This window comes from Podarcis liolepis (genome assembly GCF_965112155.1).
Source record: "Podarcis liolepis genome assembly, chromosome: 9".
Lineage (NCBI taxonomy): Eukaryota > Metazoa > Chordata > Lepidosauria > Squamata > Lacertidae > Podarcis > Podarcis liolepis.
Genome location: NC_139564.1, coordinates 20538236 through 20555542, shown reverse-complemented (window position 1 = coordinate 20555542; position 17307 = coordinate 20538236). Strand labels below are relative to the sequence as shown.

At 40.5% G+C, this 17307-nt stretch overlaps 1 protein-coding gene across 1 annotated transcript in view; it reads left to right on the top strand.

The window, feature by feature from the left end:
* STPG2 (sperm tail PG-rich repeat containing 2) overlaps window positions 1–17307 on the top strand; it is a 211510-nt gene that overhangs the window by 18321 nt on the left and 175882 nt on the right. Inside the window, exons 5-6 of the mRNA XM_083458810.1 lie at window positions 3508–3623; window positions 5683–5794. Of these exons, the coding sequence (XP_083314936.1) occupies window positions 3508–3623; window positions 5683–5794 (228 nt within the window). The remainder of the gene's footprint in view (window positions 1–3507; window positions 3624–5682; window positions 5795–17307) is intronic.

The following is a 17307-nucleotide window of genomic DNA, read 5'->3' as shown; positions in this document are numbered from 1 at the left end:
TAATGAACATGGTATGTGTTACATCTAGGCAGATCTGTTTTGTGCCATTTGAAGATAATATTGTATAGAGATGGGTGAGGTAGAGTTGGATTGGTTTATATATATAGAGGGAGAGAGAACCGTCAGGTTCCAGAGCAGGTGAATATACTTTTAAAATTCAATACTAAAAACAGTTAAAATAAGTTACAGTCACAAGAATAAGGTGGGCCCTGAAAACACGTATCTCAGGTGTCAAGGACTAGAGTAAAGAGGTACATCTTCATACAGTAGAAACTGTATAATGGGTGCATGGCCAAATGGAAACCGAAAGGCTGCTTAGAACAGAAGAAATTTTGCTGCAGTCTGCTGGATAAGTGCAGCATTTATTAAAACATCTTACGCTTTCTGTCCAAGGAGATGTCTGCAGCAGAATTTTGCTCCAAACAGGGAAGCTTAGCTCAGTTCTTTGTGTCAAAAGAGAAACAAGCGGAGAAGGAGACAAAATGGGCTCCATCCCTTCTAAAACAGCAAAAAATGCAACTGAAAAAGAAAAAAACCTGGATGCCATGCTTGGGAAGGAGTTTGAAGCAAAACACATCTCCTTAAAAACCATGATTGTAGAAACCTGGGAGGAATTAATGGCTCCTCTGGAAGCCATTATTGGAAGGCATTATTATTGGAACGCAAACTAGCACACGGACATTGTTTATGCACCAAATAGTGGTCTGTTCACTTTTTTTTGCAAAAAAAACCTCTGGCCAAACTGGCACACCCCCCCTAAAAACCCTCCTTAAATGATTTACTAATTGGTTATTTTAATAGGAACATAAAAGGATTAGTATGTGAGGATCTGGTTGATTCCCTGTGGGGGGAAATGTAGTAGTGCAACAGAATGTAAGAAAGGCAGAGATCAACTGAAACTGGTGAGGTTGCTATGAGAGTGGGGGCTGGGGTGGGAGATGAATCCAGGAGACATGACTCATATCTATGTGTCCCTAGTGTTCAGCTTGTGATCCAGAGTAGACTTGCAATTAAACTTCCCCCTCCCCACTCTTAAATACAGTGAAAAGATCACAAATAGGAGAGATAAAAATAACAGAATGTGCCCCAGTCACTTCAACATTTGAATTCACTTCAGTTGAGCACACTACTCAAGTATGGTATTTCAGCCGCAACTTTAGGAAACCTTCTCCAAAATATTACAAATCCCAATAGCTAGAAAAGGGTTCAGGTACTTATGCATTCACTTTACCCACAATTTAAACAAATTTTATCAGGCAAGTTGATATAGAAACACTAAATATGGACATAGGACACTGGGACAAAATTAAACCCTTCAGTATTATCTCATTACGCAAAGAGGGAAGCCAGCCTTCTGGATTTTAAAAATATTTAAAAGCAATCTTGATTGCTAACTGTGGCAAGTTCTTCATGGTTGTGATTATCTATTTATATACTATGAGAGAGAAAAAATTCTGTCCAGAAACCACTGGATGGTGCTCTAATCCCATTACTGTGAAGTACTAGATTCAGTCGTGGTCCTTGAGACTATAGTCCTGTTCATAATGATATTATAAGATGCTCCGAATAGAACCATTCCCTTCTGTTCATAGAGATAACTGACTGTTTACCCTTGTGCTTTTCATTCAGTCAGGTCACATTAGCAAGGGACCTGTGGCTCTCATAGGTGTTGTTGGACTCCAGCTTCCATCAGCCTCAGCCAGTATGACCAGTAAATGGGATCCTCACAATAGAGGGTCCTGGTTGCGCTCGGGACCCAAGAGCTCACCTAACAGGGTTAAAATGGGGGGGGGGGGAGAAGCAAGAAGTCCTGGCCATTTCCCTGGGATCACACCAGGCGATTTTAGCTAATAGCCAGTGGGTGGCGTGATCCCAGGGGCTTTATAAACAGCAGCGTGACGCAAGGAGGGGCACTTGTTTCGCACTGTTGAAACACCCCCCCCCAGTTTAGGTAGAGTCGCTTGGCCTTGCTTTGGTTTGGGTTGCCTGTTTTGGAACACACTTGTAAGGTGGCGGTTAGCCATTGGCTCAGTTGGACTGTGGGGAGGTGCGGTGCGGCCATCATCTGCCCCTCCAGGAACCGTTAAAGGAATCTGGGGGTCCTGGATCTTGACCGAAGTCCGCTTGAGGTACTAGGACCATGCCAGGACCACAGGAACCCCGGGGTGAGCTTAGGTTGGTCCTCATCGACCTTGCTCCCTCGTTTGGTTTACCCCATTGGACAATCACCCTGAGAGGTGGAGTCAGTTATAGTGGAGAGTCAATGCCTAAGCCAATACCGCTCACGTGATTGTATTTCAATAAAGTTGTGGCCAAAATTTGCCCCAAAACTTAAACTAATATAAGTGTCCGTGTGTATTTATTTTGGGGGTAGGTCTTGGGGCCTCGAGACGCAAATGGTCAGGAATGATGGGAGTTATTGTCTAGTAACATCTGGAGGGCCAAAGGTGAATGAAGAATTCATAAGCAAGTTATACCACGTTAGGCTTTTGGCCATGTGCCTCAGCAATGTTTGCACCGAGAAGTGGCTCCCCAGGGTTTCAGAGAGGATACATTTCCAGATCTACCTGGAGATGCCAGGGATTGAACCTGGCACCTTCTACAGTGGTACCTTGGTTCTCAAACTTAATCCGTTCCGGAAGTCCGTTCCAAAACCAAGGTGCGCTTTCCCATAGAAAGTAATGCAAAATGGATTAATCCGTTCCAGACTTTTAAAAACAACCCCTAAAACAGCAATTTAACATGAATTTTACTATCTAACAAGACCATTGATCCATAAAATGAAAGTAATAAACAATGTACTGCAGTCACACAGTCAATAAATCAGTAGCTGAACTGGATTCCACACAGTCACAAAAACAAAAAAGAGCCGCAAAAACGCAAAATAAATAGCAAAAACAGACAAACCGCAGCGTAACGCTCAAAATGGAAGTGTGGCACTCAAAATGGAAGTGTGGCACTCAGATTGTCAGCATAACACTCAAAATGGAGCACATTTGGCTTCCAAAATTTTTTGCAAACCAGAACATTTACTTCTGGGTTTGCAGTTTTTGGGTTCTAAGTTGTTTGAGTACCAAGGCGTTTGAGAACCAAGGTAACACTGTAAAAATAAAGCATGTCACTGATCTATGATCCTTCTCTGTAGAGGGAGGGGGGATTTTCTTTTATCAGCCCATTTATATTTCAGCTAGGGCATCAGTCATGAATTGTTTTTACATACAGATCAGCTCCTTATGAAGAAGGATGAAAAAGTATGTTAATTTATAGGATCTGAATTCATGGATGTCACTTTGTGGATAAAATTATGTACACGACGTGCAAATTACCTGATAATAAGCATCAACGGTGATCTTTCTGTAGGCCTGAATTATGCAATATTTGATTTGATCAAAGCCAGCGTGGAGCAGTAGTGTTGAACTTGGACTTGGGAGACCCGTGTTCAAATAACTGCTTGGCAGTTATAATATATTGATCAGAAGCTAAATGCTGATTAATCTTTTCTTTCAGGATTGCATTTACCCTACCATGAAATATAAAGGAGTGCAATTTGGCAATTTGACAGAAAAGCGGCATGAATTTAAGCCACGCGAGGGCCCCGGACCTGCAGATTATGACGTGATTCCGTATGTACATTTTAAGACAATTTAGAATCCGGGTCTGTTTGGAAGTCATGCTAAGTGGATGCCCTGATGGGAAAGAACCAGAATAAGCCTTGGGCTCAAGCCGTCCCCCTTCTCTCCTCTAGTGTAGGCATGAGAAGGACACTGGAAACATTTGCTTCCATTTTTCAACTGCAGCTTGTCATTGTGTCTGAACCCTAAACTGTTGTGAATCCTAACTATGGTTTCTTTGCAATGAGCTTGATTCATCTCCCATGGTTTGAAGTTGATGTGAACAAACCATAGCTAATATTGATCACGGTCTTTTGGGTTAGGATGAAATGACAAGTTCACTGTTGTTAAAAATGGAAATTGTGTGAGGGCGAGGCATGTGAAGCTAAGGCTGAAATGCTACAATGTATGTTTGTATTCTAATAATAAAGGGTGTGTATTTTCAATAGTAAATGCAAGAAATTAAGAATTAGTTTGTTTTCTCATAACTGCCCCATATGTAGAACCTGGAAGCATGGAGGCAAATCTCCTGAAATAATACCCTGAATTTCCCTGTTCCACAGTTTGTAGCCTGCAAGCTACCTTGAATGTCTTTGCTTTCCTCCCTTTCAGAATTTCATCTGCAACCATTTTATTTATGTGAAGGTTTTTGTAGGCCACCCTTTAGGACATAGTTGTGACAAGGCAGCTTACATCACAAAAAACCTCTCATTGACATAAATTAATTCCCTCCCCTCTCAGTTGGATTGCTGCTCAGGTGGGGGCAGTTTTCAGGAGGTAGATGCTGAAGGAATTGTCCACCACGTAGCAGTTAGGTTTAGGTAAAGTCCCACTTACATCATTGGAATTTCTTTAATTAAGCCTAATTGCTGTGGGGTGTTTTTTTTTGGGGGGGGTCATATTGTGCAGGGAAGAAAAGAGCAAGAAAGGGATGCAGTTAGAAAGGGAAGGGGAGGAAAGAGAGATAAAAGCGAAAGAGATGGAATGTATACATGTGTGAGAGATAGAGGGGAAGAGGGGGCGTGGTGTGACTCTTGCTCCTCCCACCACAGGCATGTGACCTGCGACCAGTTTCTTTCCAAGGCCATTTGTCTCTCTGGGATGTGGGTGAAATATTCCTCATTTAAAGGGATACAGAAGTGGAGGGTACTGAAGCTGCCCTAGACTACTAACTTCCCCCTTGAAGGCACCTCTCTGAGTTTCTTTTCTGTCACCTCAGCTAATTGCCAGCCGGTGAGAAAATGGCCTAGGAGGATGGACAGCAGGAGGAAAATGGTTCAACACCACTTTTCTGAGTGTCCCTTTTGCACTTGAAATGATTCCACCTTGCTGGCACCAGTTTAACGATCAGGGGTGCTTAAAGTTGTTGAATTGGGGATGTAGCTGAATACCTTGATGTTAGTGCTAGAGGGTTTCTTACACTAATCCTTGAAAGAATTATGAGCAGCTTAAAACCACTCTGCTTTACCGTTGCTAATTAAATTAATTTTCTTAGTTGTATATGGATTTACATTATTCCCCTATCTGAGCATCTGTTCCAATTTAATCCTTTTCTACCATGCTCTATTAAGAAAAATGGGGGATTGGAATTCTGCACTGCACAATTAGATACTATTCCCCGCCAAATTCTGTGGTTATGTAAAGTAACAAGACCTTTGGGCTAGCCGAAAATACTAAGAAGCTTTTGAATGTTGGGAAACAAAGGTTTCTCACAAAGTTGTAATACTCAAGCAAGGTTGCGGTTCTAGGTTCACTTGAGGCATTATTTTCCATGTTTAATGGCTATTCAGCTTCCTGGTTGTCTTCTGCCTCCACTGTGTTTTTTTATTGTAGTTCACCTATGGCAAGGAAACTTGAATATGAAAACAGAAATTCATTGGATACGTAGAATAGTACTACATAAACTTTGGCTGTCCTATTAGTGAGCAAACAAGCCTCTCATCTGTTATTGCAAAGAGCAGCTGTTTCTAATATACTCTTGTGGGGAGAGGGTGAAAGCTTTCACTGTGCATATTTAGGTGCCCAGGCACATTTAAGAGATGACTCATAAATCTCTTCAAACTTTCTAAAGGGAAAACGCAGTGCATTATGAAAATGTCAACATCAGAAAGGAAGACCAGAGAAAATATGACCTCTATGTTCCACGGTATCATGAAGTAATAGTATTACAGGAAGAAAAGAAGGTAATGCCAGTTCAACACTGTATTTTGTAGTACTTTAAATGTTATTTATAGTGGGACAGAAATTCTAGGATTTGAAGAACTGCATAAAATAGAGAACATACTTCAGTTCAGGCATGAAAGAAGATTTATCCAAATGGGTGGAGGAAATCATTCGTTAGAGCACTGCTGTATAGAATTTTGCTGAGAACAAATGTGAGACATTTTAAAGAACTGTTTGCAAATTACGACTGCTGAGTGATTGTTACAATATTCCAGTATTGTTTGTTTCTGGGGACAAAATATTGTTGGTGCAAGGGATTTTAGAAGTGATCCCATTCTTCCCAGTGGGCTTCACTGAATCATAGAATTGTAGAGTCAGAAGGTACCCCAAGGGTAATCTAATCTAACCCACCAGTCCAACAGCCATTTTAGGATTGAACTGTAAGATCATAGGCGCCGACTCCATGGGGCTTGAGGGGGCCCGAGCCCCCTCAAAAATTCGTTTGGGGGGGCTCTGCCCCCCCAATAATCTCCGGCGCCCCTCCAGCAGAGCGCCATCGCCGCCCCTCCCCCAGCCCAAAATGCACAGGGTCGGGCTGCATGCCTCCTGCCCTCCCTCCCGAGCAAAAGCTCCACCTTCGGAGCTGATTAATAGGAGCAGCACACTCTCCCCTATTCACTCACGAGGAGGCGGCACCACTTTATTTGCATATTCATGAGCTTATTTATTATTCATGAGCTTTCCCGGGCCCCCCCAATATTTTTTATAAGTCCGCGTCCCTGTGTAAGATAATTATTTTAAAAGAGAGTATCTTGATAAGGGGAACCTTTTTTGGTGTGTAGGTGATTGTGTCCTTCAAAGCTCTGTTCATGGCTTGCAAAGAGGCTTGTGTGCTTCTCTAAAGCAGCTGAATCTTTTGCAACAGTCCTGCTTTCTGCAGGCACCAGTTCTGCAGACTTCAGTTCTACCACCCATCATCTGATGGGTATTATAACCAGACTCTGCTTTCTGCAGTCAACCAGTTGTGCAAACAAGTTTCTCTTGGGAGATTTGGTAGTGGAGCCAATCCTGCAGGATCTCTACCCCACCTTCAGTAGATGTTTGTAGAGCCTAAGCTTGCTGTCTGGATGGGCATGATATTTTAAGTATAGAAAATAGTGCTAAATTTATCAGAGAGCATGAAGAATTCAAACCATGGGCAACTGGAGTATGGTGTGAGAAATAATTTGAGACTGAGAGGAGTTCCTGAGGAGGTGTTATATGCTCTGATTGTCTTGCACCGTTGAGCAACCTGACCACTGAATTCTGCACCAGCTGAAGTTTCTGAACTGCCTTCAGAGGTTGCCCCATATGATGTGTTGCTGTAATCAAACCTAGAGGTTACCAGGGCATAGACAACAGAAGTTAGACTGTACCTGTCCAGATGGGACACATCTGGGCCACCAGCCAAAACTGATCTTATCTGATATCTTATTTGAGTTGACATAGTCTGCTGGGGATACTATTTAGAAATGTTTGTCATATATAGTAGAGTCAGCATTGCATCAACGATGTTGAGGCATGGTGATTGGTACTTTGCATGCAAATTTTCTAGAGGAAATAGATTGGGAATGATGTCATGATTGGCAAGGGAATGGAACTCTCTATAAAGCCTGAACATACTTTTTGATGAAATATTTTACTTTTTGTTGCTATGCTGTGTTGAGCTGCTGGTGACTGGGTGCAGGATACGATTCGTGTACAGTTGAGCCGCAGATTGGTATTGAATATTTCAGAAAGACTTATGTTTTATCAATACTTTTGAAAATTGTATGCTGCATTAAAAAAAATGATGCATTCCATTCAGTAGAGGGTTTCTTGCAAGATTTGGTGGGCTTATTTGTCAGAATCAGTAATAGGAATATATTTTTCTAAACTCAGAAAGATGACAGGAAAGAGCAAGGGTGTCAGAGTGAAAGAGACGTCGTAATAAGACTGATGATTGTCTGTAGTACTCATCTTAGCTTTTCAAGCTTAACCCTTTTGTTCATCAATCAGTCAAAACTGGCAGGTAGTGACCATTAGGAGGATTCATTAGCACCCTGCAGCATGTTTGTACAGGGTGACCCACATCTGTCTTCATTAGAAGTTTTCTAGTTGCCAGTAGTGAACAGATGGGTCATTATTGCCTACGTTGCCCTTTGGGTGTACCTGGAGGACAGGCAAAGTCGTCCTAAGCAGGACACACAGTGTTACCTCACAGAGAGCAATCAGCTTATTTTGAATAATATTATTCTAGAAACTGACTTTTGTTGCTCTTTACCTGCTTGTCCTTGGAGCAGGTGAAAAAAGTGCAATCAATGTCTAACATTGTTTTTACAGATTTAATTAACCCCTGGACAACAAATAATCCAGAAATCAGAGGATATGTTTATTTATTTTGCATGTAATAATAATTATTTTTGGTCAGTCAGTTGCATTTTACTCAACTGATTTAAATGTCCTTGATTTTTTTTTTAAAAAAAGAAATATCTATTTTTCCAAACTTCAGGAAATGCATGTTATGCTCCTTAAATGTGAGAACTTACAATTTAAAAATAATAATAATAAAAAATTCTTTGAAGGAAATTCCATCTTCACTGTGCAGTCCTATATAGGCCTGGTAAGAAGTAAGTGTCATTGTTAACTGGGCTTTCTCCCAGGAAGATTTGTACAGGATTGCAACATTAATGTTTTATTTTTCACCAAAGTTTGGAATGTGGACTATTTCCTATTATTCGTGGTCTGGTATAAAAATGTCTTAAAAATATATTCAAAGCTTCTCAGAATTTTTGAATATTGTTTAAAATATGCTAATATTTATTTTATTATGTGGACGTTCTGCTTCTTTTGCTGTGGTTCTTGCTGTTTGAAAGGAAGAGGTGTGATTGTATCACCCTGAAAGCAAATTATCTGCTTTGAGAGTTTGCTATCTCTACTTATTTTTGGACATCCCCCAAAATCAGAAAGTGGTATTTTAGGCTGTAATTTAAAAACTTTGTTCTGATCAACTGTAACAAATGAAGCCAGTTCAGTATAGATGTTTAGAGTGTTAGACTAAAACCTGGGAGAGCAGGGTTCAAATCCCCATTCAAGCCATGAAATTCACTGATCCTGGACCACCTTGCCAGACCACCTTCAGCATATAAGAAGAAAGATAGGATATAAATATAACATAATTTTTAAAAATAATAAAATCTCCCCACATGCTCCATAAAGGCACAGAAATATAAATAACTAGCATAGCACTTTTCACTTACCTAGTGGCTACATGGTGCTAGTTATCACTACTGCGTTTGAAATTTCCAAACGAGAAAAAAACAGCTTTTTAAAAAAGCTTGTTTTGCCATCTAGTGTAGCTGTACAGCTGTGTGAAGGAATTGGTTTTCTAAATGTACCTGTTGAAGTTACGGCTGACATTTAGAGCTACTGCTGGCATTTGCAACTTTTATACCTAATGCCATCTTGTGTTATATTGTCAGCCAGGAACATGAGGATTGAGTAGTTTGAAATGCCAATATAAGAGAAAACATATAAGCTCTGAATACCCGTAACTGGTTATAATGTCAAAATCACCCATGACTAGGCTGCATTTATCTCCATCGTTACTCTTCTGTCTTTCTTTGGAATTCGGCTTTTTAAAAACAAACAAGTATATCTTAATATTTTACACTTCTATGAGCATTATTATGACTAACAGAAAATTATGTTACCGAGTCTATAATTAAAAATAGCTTTGAAGAAAGTATATACCCTTTTTGGGAGGAGAATGTATACCTTCTACAGAAACAAAACAGATACTGTTACAGATAGGTAGCCGTGTTGGTCTGCCATAGTCAAAATAAAAAAATTCCTTCCAGTAGCACCTTAAAGACCAACTAAGTTAGTTCTTGGTATGAGCTTTCGTGTGCATGCACACTTCTTCAGATACACAGATACAGAAGTTGCCAGATCCTTCTATGATTTTTCACCTTCTTACCCCTTGCCTTTTCCTGTAAGACCTATTGCAGTCGTTAAGAGTCGTCTACAGGCTCATCTCAGCTATCTGCCAATCACCCATTCCCACCACCCTTCCGAGTAATACCCCTCCCCACCTTCTCACTATATAGAAGGATCTGGCAACTTCTGTTTCAGTATATCTGAAGAAGTGTGCATGCACATGAAAGCTCATACCAAGAACTAACTTAGTTGGTCTTTAAGGTGCTACTGGAAGGAAAACAGATACTGTACACAACATAATAATTGGTCCTTTAAATGCAAGCAGCTTGTATCTTATTGATTGCTGATTATTCATGACTAGTTATTCAGGATTGAGACATTTTAAAGTTTACCAGCCTCCAGAGATTTTATTTCAAGAGTTACCAGTCCCTGAACATTTCAGGGGCTGGACGCTTCCTTTGTTAGTGTAGTGCCCCCATGCAGAAGGCTCATCATAGGGCACCTGCTCAAAGACCCTCAGGGTGAAGACATACAGGTTTATACTTACGTATACGTGCATTTGCCACCGCGCCGCTGGAGCCCGATTTCTGTTCTTATCCTGAAGCAAAGTTCTTAACCTGAAGCACTATTTCTGGGTTAGCGGAGTGTGTAACCTGAAGCGTATGTAACCCGAGGTACCACTGCAGAAGTATCTCCTCAGGATTGAACCTTCAGTTCCCCATGATGTTCTGATGAAAGTTATTATTGAGGAAGCTGCTATTTTAATAATAATAAAAAATCAGATAAGTAAATCCATGTGTACATTTAACCTATCTTCTAGGCCCTCGGAGAAATTTGTGCTGACAAAATGAGAGGACACATGGTAGCAAGAAGATGGTTACCATTTTCATTTGTGCCATTGAAATCCGGGGACATACTCATCCCATGTTCTGAAAAGTTATAACCACAACTTACACTTTGTTGCTTTTTAAATAACCTTGTTCATCTCATAGATTTTGTGAGATACAGGCGATAAAAGATGGCAATCTCTTCCGTATTTTGTTAAAGGGTGACCATGTCCTAGAGCTCCTACATTCTAAATGTCTGGCAAGAAGGTAAATATCTCTTGGTATCTGAATGGGTTTAATCCGTTTAATAAAGAATACAATTACCATGATTGTCAGAAATAATACACTCCGGAATGAATAAAGCACTCACTTGTAAAGTTGCAGATACAGCAAATTAATAGGACAATAAAAGTACATGTTTAATATTTCACATGGAGGTGATTTATTTAACAATCACTGGTACTTGGCACATAAAGTGTAGCATTAATTGTTTGTCTTGTATTAGGTGGAGTACTTGGTTTTTATTACTGTCTTCTACTGTTATTTCTGTGATTTAAAATATATTTCATTTCTGTAATGATAAAGGAAACCAGCAAATGCAGTTTGCTTTCACTTTGCAGAAAGTAGCAACATATACTGACTCCTCTTTAGAAAGTAGACAAAAATAAAGGATGGTTATTTTTTGTTCTTGCTTGAGTCAGCTGGCTCCAGGGACAGCTCGGAATCAGAACATGAGCATCCCAATTTTGATCAACAGGTTGTTGGAGGATATGGCATTCTATTGAATTAGATTCTTGGTCCATATAGCCTAGTACTGTCAATTCTAAGTGTTTCCCAAGACCTCAGAGCCTTCTCAGCGTTGCTACTTGTAGATAGCTTCAACTGCAGATGCCAAGGTTTGAATCTGGGTTTCTTTTGTGCTGTACCACTGAGCTTTGGCCTCTCCCATTATTTCAGGAGTGGGGTATCTTTGGATCACAGGTCAAACTTTGCCCACCAGGCCATTTTGGGGGAGCCACACCAACCTGCCCTAAACCTGACATCATACATGCATGGCTCTGTGGACTGGCACAGCTGACATGTGGGAAAACTGGAGCTGGAGGGGTGGTGGAGCTTGGTTGACCAGCCCAGCTGACGTGTGCGGAGACCCTTCTTTCCTGCATGTGTGAGCTGTGCCAATTCTACTACCCTTCTCACTCCAGTGAGCTGGAGGGACAGAGTGACTTGGTTGACCTGGCATTGCGTGTGTAAATGGGGAGTTGCCTGTATTCAGAAGCAAATGTTTGCAATTCGGACTTTCAGAAACATTGAGATTTGAATTGGGATCTTTGCAGTCACACTCTTAGTGAGTATACACCAACTCTCCTGGCTACAGCTGCCAGTCATCTAAAGCTGTGTTCACACATTTCCTAGTAAGCCCTTGCTTTTCTTCCTGAGCAAAGCTTCTAAGTGATAGCATGAGCCAATTTACTATTGACCCATGCAACTTAATAGAGACAGTTCTGTTGGAAGGTTATCTCTGATAGATATTTTTGTTTCTGATGGATCAGGACATTGGCGAAGACTCATCAGAAACACAAATTTCTGTTACAGTGGTACCTCAGGTTACATATGCTTCAGGTTACATACGCTTCAGGTTACAGACTCCGCTAACCCAGAAATAATACCTTGGGATTACCTTCAGGATGAGAACAGAAATCGTGCTCCGGCGGCGCATCAGCAGCAGGAGGCCCCATTAGCTAAAGTGGTGCTTCAGGTTAAGAACAGTTTCAGGTTAAGAACAGACCTCCGGAACGAATTAAGTACTTAACCTGAGGTACCACTGTATTTGGTTGTCTGTGACATCCCTACCCATAACAAACAATTAATAGTTCTATCTTTACTACTCTGCCAGCCAGGTGTGGGGAACCTTGGACCCTCTAGATCAGCCTTTCTCAACCTTGGGTCCCCAGATGTTGTTGAACTACAACTCCCATCACCCCTAGCTAGCAAGGCCAGAGCTCAGGGATGATGGGAATTGTAGTCCAACAACATCTGGGGGACCCAAGGTTGAGAAACACTGCTATAGATGGTTCTGAACCGTAACTTGCATCATCCCCAGCAACCATGGCCAGTGGTCAAGTATAATGGAGTTATAGTTCATCAACATCTGGAGAGTCAAAAGTTCCCCACACCTGCTGTAAGCTAATAGGATGGAAAGGTCCTTGATGTCTTGCTTTTCTTAACCGGCCTCACTTGTGACCTGCAGTTTTCGTACATGCTTCCAGATCTTGGGTGTTTTGTAATAGTTTCAATGTTGATGACATTCCAGTACAACAATCTTTCAATTACTGTTGAAGTGAAGAAAATTATATGAACAGTGAATTTTTAAAAAATGACTATGAGCCACAGAGACATTCTTTATGCTACCATAAGTTTGCCGCAGTACCGGGGATATTTCACAAATACTAGCATGCTTTCTTGAATTACTCTAGAATAATGCTGACATGAATTACTTTCCCCTGAAGATAAAAATGTATTGAGGACATTTGTTGTCAACTGCACAGAGGACAAAAAGCTTTTCTTTTTTTAAAAGTACAAACAATTGAGGCAACCACTGAGGTGAATGCTTTAATGTTTTAGCTAATTAAAATGACTATTATTCTGTTACAATGGTAGCTGCTCCCAGAGGCTCATCGTCACTGTTGCATGACAGTTTTCGCTTGGCTAATTAAAGGAATTTTTCCATGCAAACATGCTTTCATGTCTCCATGTTTTAGGCCTTTTGCAATCATTTCTTTCATAATTGGCTGCATACATCTTACATAAGGATGGTTACGCAACGAACTCAGTAGTAATGCAATGTATAAGTTCTGCTTTTGATTTTAAAGTTGATTCCAGCTTTAGGGTTATCTCTATTCCTTTAAAGGTGCTTTCAGAGATCCATATTTATTTCAGCTTCATTTTTGGGTGGCTTCTGAATAAATTCTGCTTTTGCCATCAAGTCAATTGATTCAGAGCGGGTACAGATGGCCAAAAATGCTTATATTGCCATATCAGGCATTCTGAAACTATGACGTTATTCTGTCAAGAAATTTAAGCTTCAGAATCTTGGTTGAGCGGAGTGCTGTTTTGAGAGAGTGGGGAAAACTACCATTAATGGTAGTTTTAAATATCATGGTTTTAAGTGACTTTATAAATGACTTGGGTGAAGGAATTGAGGGGATGCTCATCAAATTTGCAGATGACACCAAACTGGGAGAGGTAAGCTAATGCTGCAGAAGACAGAATATGGATTCGATGACCTTAACAGATTGGAGAATTGGGCCCAAACTAACAAAATCAATTTCAGTAGGGACAAATTTAAGATTCTGCATTTATGCAGGAAGAACCGCTTCACAAATATAAGATGGGGGACACCTGGCTTGAAAATGATCCAGGTGTGAAAATGATCCCGGGGTCTTCATAGACCACAAGCTTAACATGAGTCAACAGTGTGATGCAACAGCAAAGAACAAACAAACCTGATGCTATTCTAGGCTGCAACAGCAGATGTATAGTGTCCTGATCAAGGGAAGCAATAGAACTGCTCTATTCTGCTTTGGTCAGATGCCACCTAGAATACTGTGTGCAGTTTTGGGCACTACAATTTAAGAAGATTGACAACATAGGATGTGCGCAGAGGAGGGTAACCAAGATTATCAAGGAATGATTGAGGGACTTGGATATGTTTAGCCTGGAAAAGAGGAGACTGAGAGAAGATGTGACAGCCATCTTCAAATATCTAAAGGGCTGTCACAAGGAAGCTTGTTTTCTTCTGCTGGAATGAGATTCCGACTGAATATCAAGAAGAACTTTCTGATGGTAAGAGCTGTTGTACAGTGGAGCGGACTCTCTTGGAAGGTGGTGGACAACTCTCATTCCTTGGATGTTTTTAAGCAGAGGTTGAATAAGCTATCTGTCATGGGTGCTTTAGTTAAAATTCCTGCATTGCATTGTGTTGGGCAAGATGACCCTTGGGACTCTACAATTCTGTGATTCTAATCTCCTGAAGGTAGTTGAGTTTGTTTAATGGAGCTCTTTGAATTTCCTTGTAACTATATTCTCTTAATTTATTGAAAGGGTTCCCTTTCTGAGATTAAATAGGACTGTGTTTGACTTCGTGAGCTCACTTTTAAACTCCATGTTATGCTGAACTGGGTCGTGTTCTGATCGCCTTTTCAAGTTAAATGCCTTTTGGAAGATAACAAATAGCAATGGTCATGCAGTATTAAGACTGTGCTTTCAGGAAGTTTTGAGATGAGTTTAAATGGGAGGGAAAAGAATGTCACAACTGTGAAAGGTTAATAGTAATCAAGTTGCATTAGTGAACAAGAAGAGAGACTTCTTAAGAAGTATAAAATATTTATCTGCTGATGGAATTTTCAGTAGGTGAGTTCTCTTAGAATTAATCTTACTTTGATGCTAATTTCTTTATGAATATTTATAACTTCTCCAGTACAATTTGCAATTGCTTTAGTAAAATCTATACATTAGTAGCTGCACTCCTTCTCTCCAGAAGTTAAAATGACTATTGAGACTCTAAGACAGACCCATAAGTTTCTTCCTCTAACCCTGCACCTAGTAATGGTAGGAAATATCTAGTATAAGAACCTTCATATATATTTACTGGGCAGAGAGTTTACAAAGGTACTGTTTCTGCACTTATTTAAGCTTAAGGAAATAATAAGGCAGAAAGCAGAACTTCATGCTGATAAATCAGCATCTCATTATCTGGTTTGCCAGCATAAACTAGGACAATTGATATATTTTCCCAGTGAAATACAGTCTTATTCTTTTTAATTATTATTATTATTTGGGGCCATAAAGTGTTCATAATGCAGATATCCAAGTCACCCTGCCCCTTACATATTATTGATTGATTGCTAAGGTATTTTTCAATCTTTACTACATAACTTACCATTTACCATTAAAACTGAATTAAGTCTTTTAAGATTTAATTAGTTCAGTTTTGTCTATACTGAGTGCACTTATTTGCTTTATTAAAACACAGGATGTACTTGAGCCTTGAGTTAACTAAAATTTATGTTGCAATTATGCAAATTAGTACTGCCAATACAAAATCTTTGGTCTGTTGTAAGATGGAAGACTTGCATTAAGCATTAGCCAATCAAGCACTGGAAATTGGTCAGCAAAAGTATTTCTACATCTGTGCCTCCCTCATTAATTCAATGCAACCTTCTGCTATGAGAGACCTATTTTCTCTTAGAGCCTTGGTATTCTAGCCATTTAGCTGAAAGCCCGGTTGAGATAAGAACCATATGGAATGCACTTTAGGTTAATAAGCATTTATTTTAAAGTGTATTTAAATTTGTTTTATGGCACTTCATTGAACAAGAGCAAGTATACTTAATGAGATAAATTTTCATAAATACTCCAGCCTTTACCTTTTGGGCTCATTTTGAAAAAGGAATGATGATTATATTTCAATTTCCATTGCCTATGTGGGGCAGTGGGAGTGTAATTCGAATCTCCATTGGGCCCTGACTGCACACTTGCCTTTAGACTACCTGTCCTGGCTGCCTCGTTGCTTCCTGACCATTGGTCTTGAAAATCTGATGCATATAAGAAACTCTGAGCAGTCTGCCTCATACTCTTCTATAATTGGAGTAACTGGACATTTCATTGTGTGCACAGAGTCAGGCCTTTTCAGAGGTCCATAGGCACCCAGACCACTCTCGTCTTTTGAGCCCCTCTATCTATAATAATAATAATTTAAAAATTATGTCCCACACAAACAAAATAAAGTACCAAGAAAAAGATCGAGACAGATATCATTTAACATAAAAGTATGTCTACTACCAAATGACATCTCTTTTCCCCTTAATTTTGCAGCTCTAAGCTGAGTGTGTGTGTCGCATTTCATCTGACGTGCATAAGGACAAATTGCAAAACTTATCAAATGCCAAAGTATTAATAATTGTCTAAATCTGAGCCTCCTTTGACCTTGAGATCCAAGACAAATGGCCCTAGAGTCCTGCCCCAGTGGCCCCTTTGCAGAGCATTTCCTACTTTAAGACTGAGTGGCATATACTAGTAAAAGGTAAAGGGATCCCTGACCATCAGGTCCAGTCGTGACCGACTCTGGGGTTGCGGCGCTCATCTCGCTTTATTGGCCAAGGGAGCCAGTGTACAGCTTCTGGGCCATGTGGCCAGCATGACTAAGCCGCTTCTGGCGAACCAGACCAGCGCACGGACACACTGTTTACCTTCCCGCCAGAGCAGTACCTATTTACCTGCTTGTATTTTGACGTGCTTTCAAACTGCTAGGTGGGTAGGAGCTGGGACTGAGCAATGGGAGCTCACCCCGTCGTGAGCTCACTCCGTCGCGGAGATTCAAACCACTGACCTTCTGATCAGCAAGTCCTAGGCTCTGTGGTTTAACCCACAGCGCCACCCGCGTCCCTGGCATAGACTAGGGTGGAGAATTGGATGTGGTTAGATGCTAACTCCCTGTAGTCCCAGCCCCATGTTCACGGACGATGGAGGTACAGCAACATATGGATTTCCACAGTTCCTTACCCTTACAATAGATCCTATTTATGTTGCACTTCACCTTTTTCCAGTTATATTCCCTCCTCCACACCAGGAAAAACCGGTTGGGGATGTATACACAGTTGTTGTGTTTCACAATTTGAAAGCAAAATATTTTGGTATTGCAGAATCCTGGTTGTGCATTCAAAAGTGGTGTGGGTAGAATGAAGCATTCT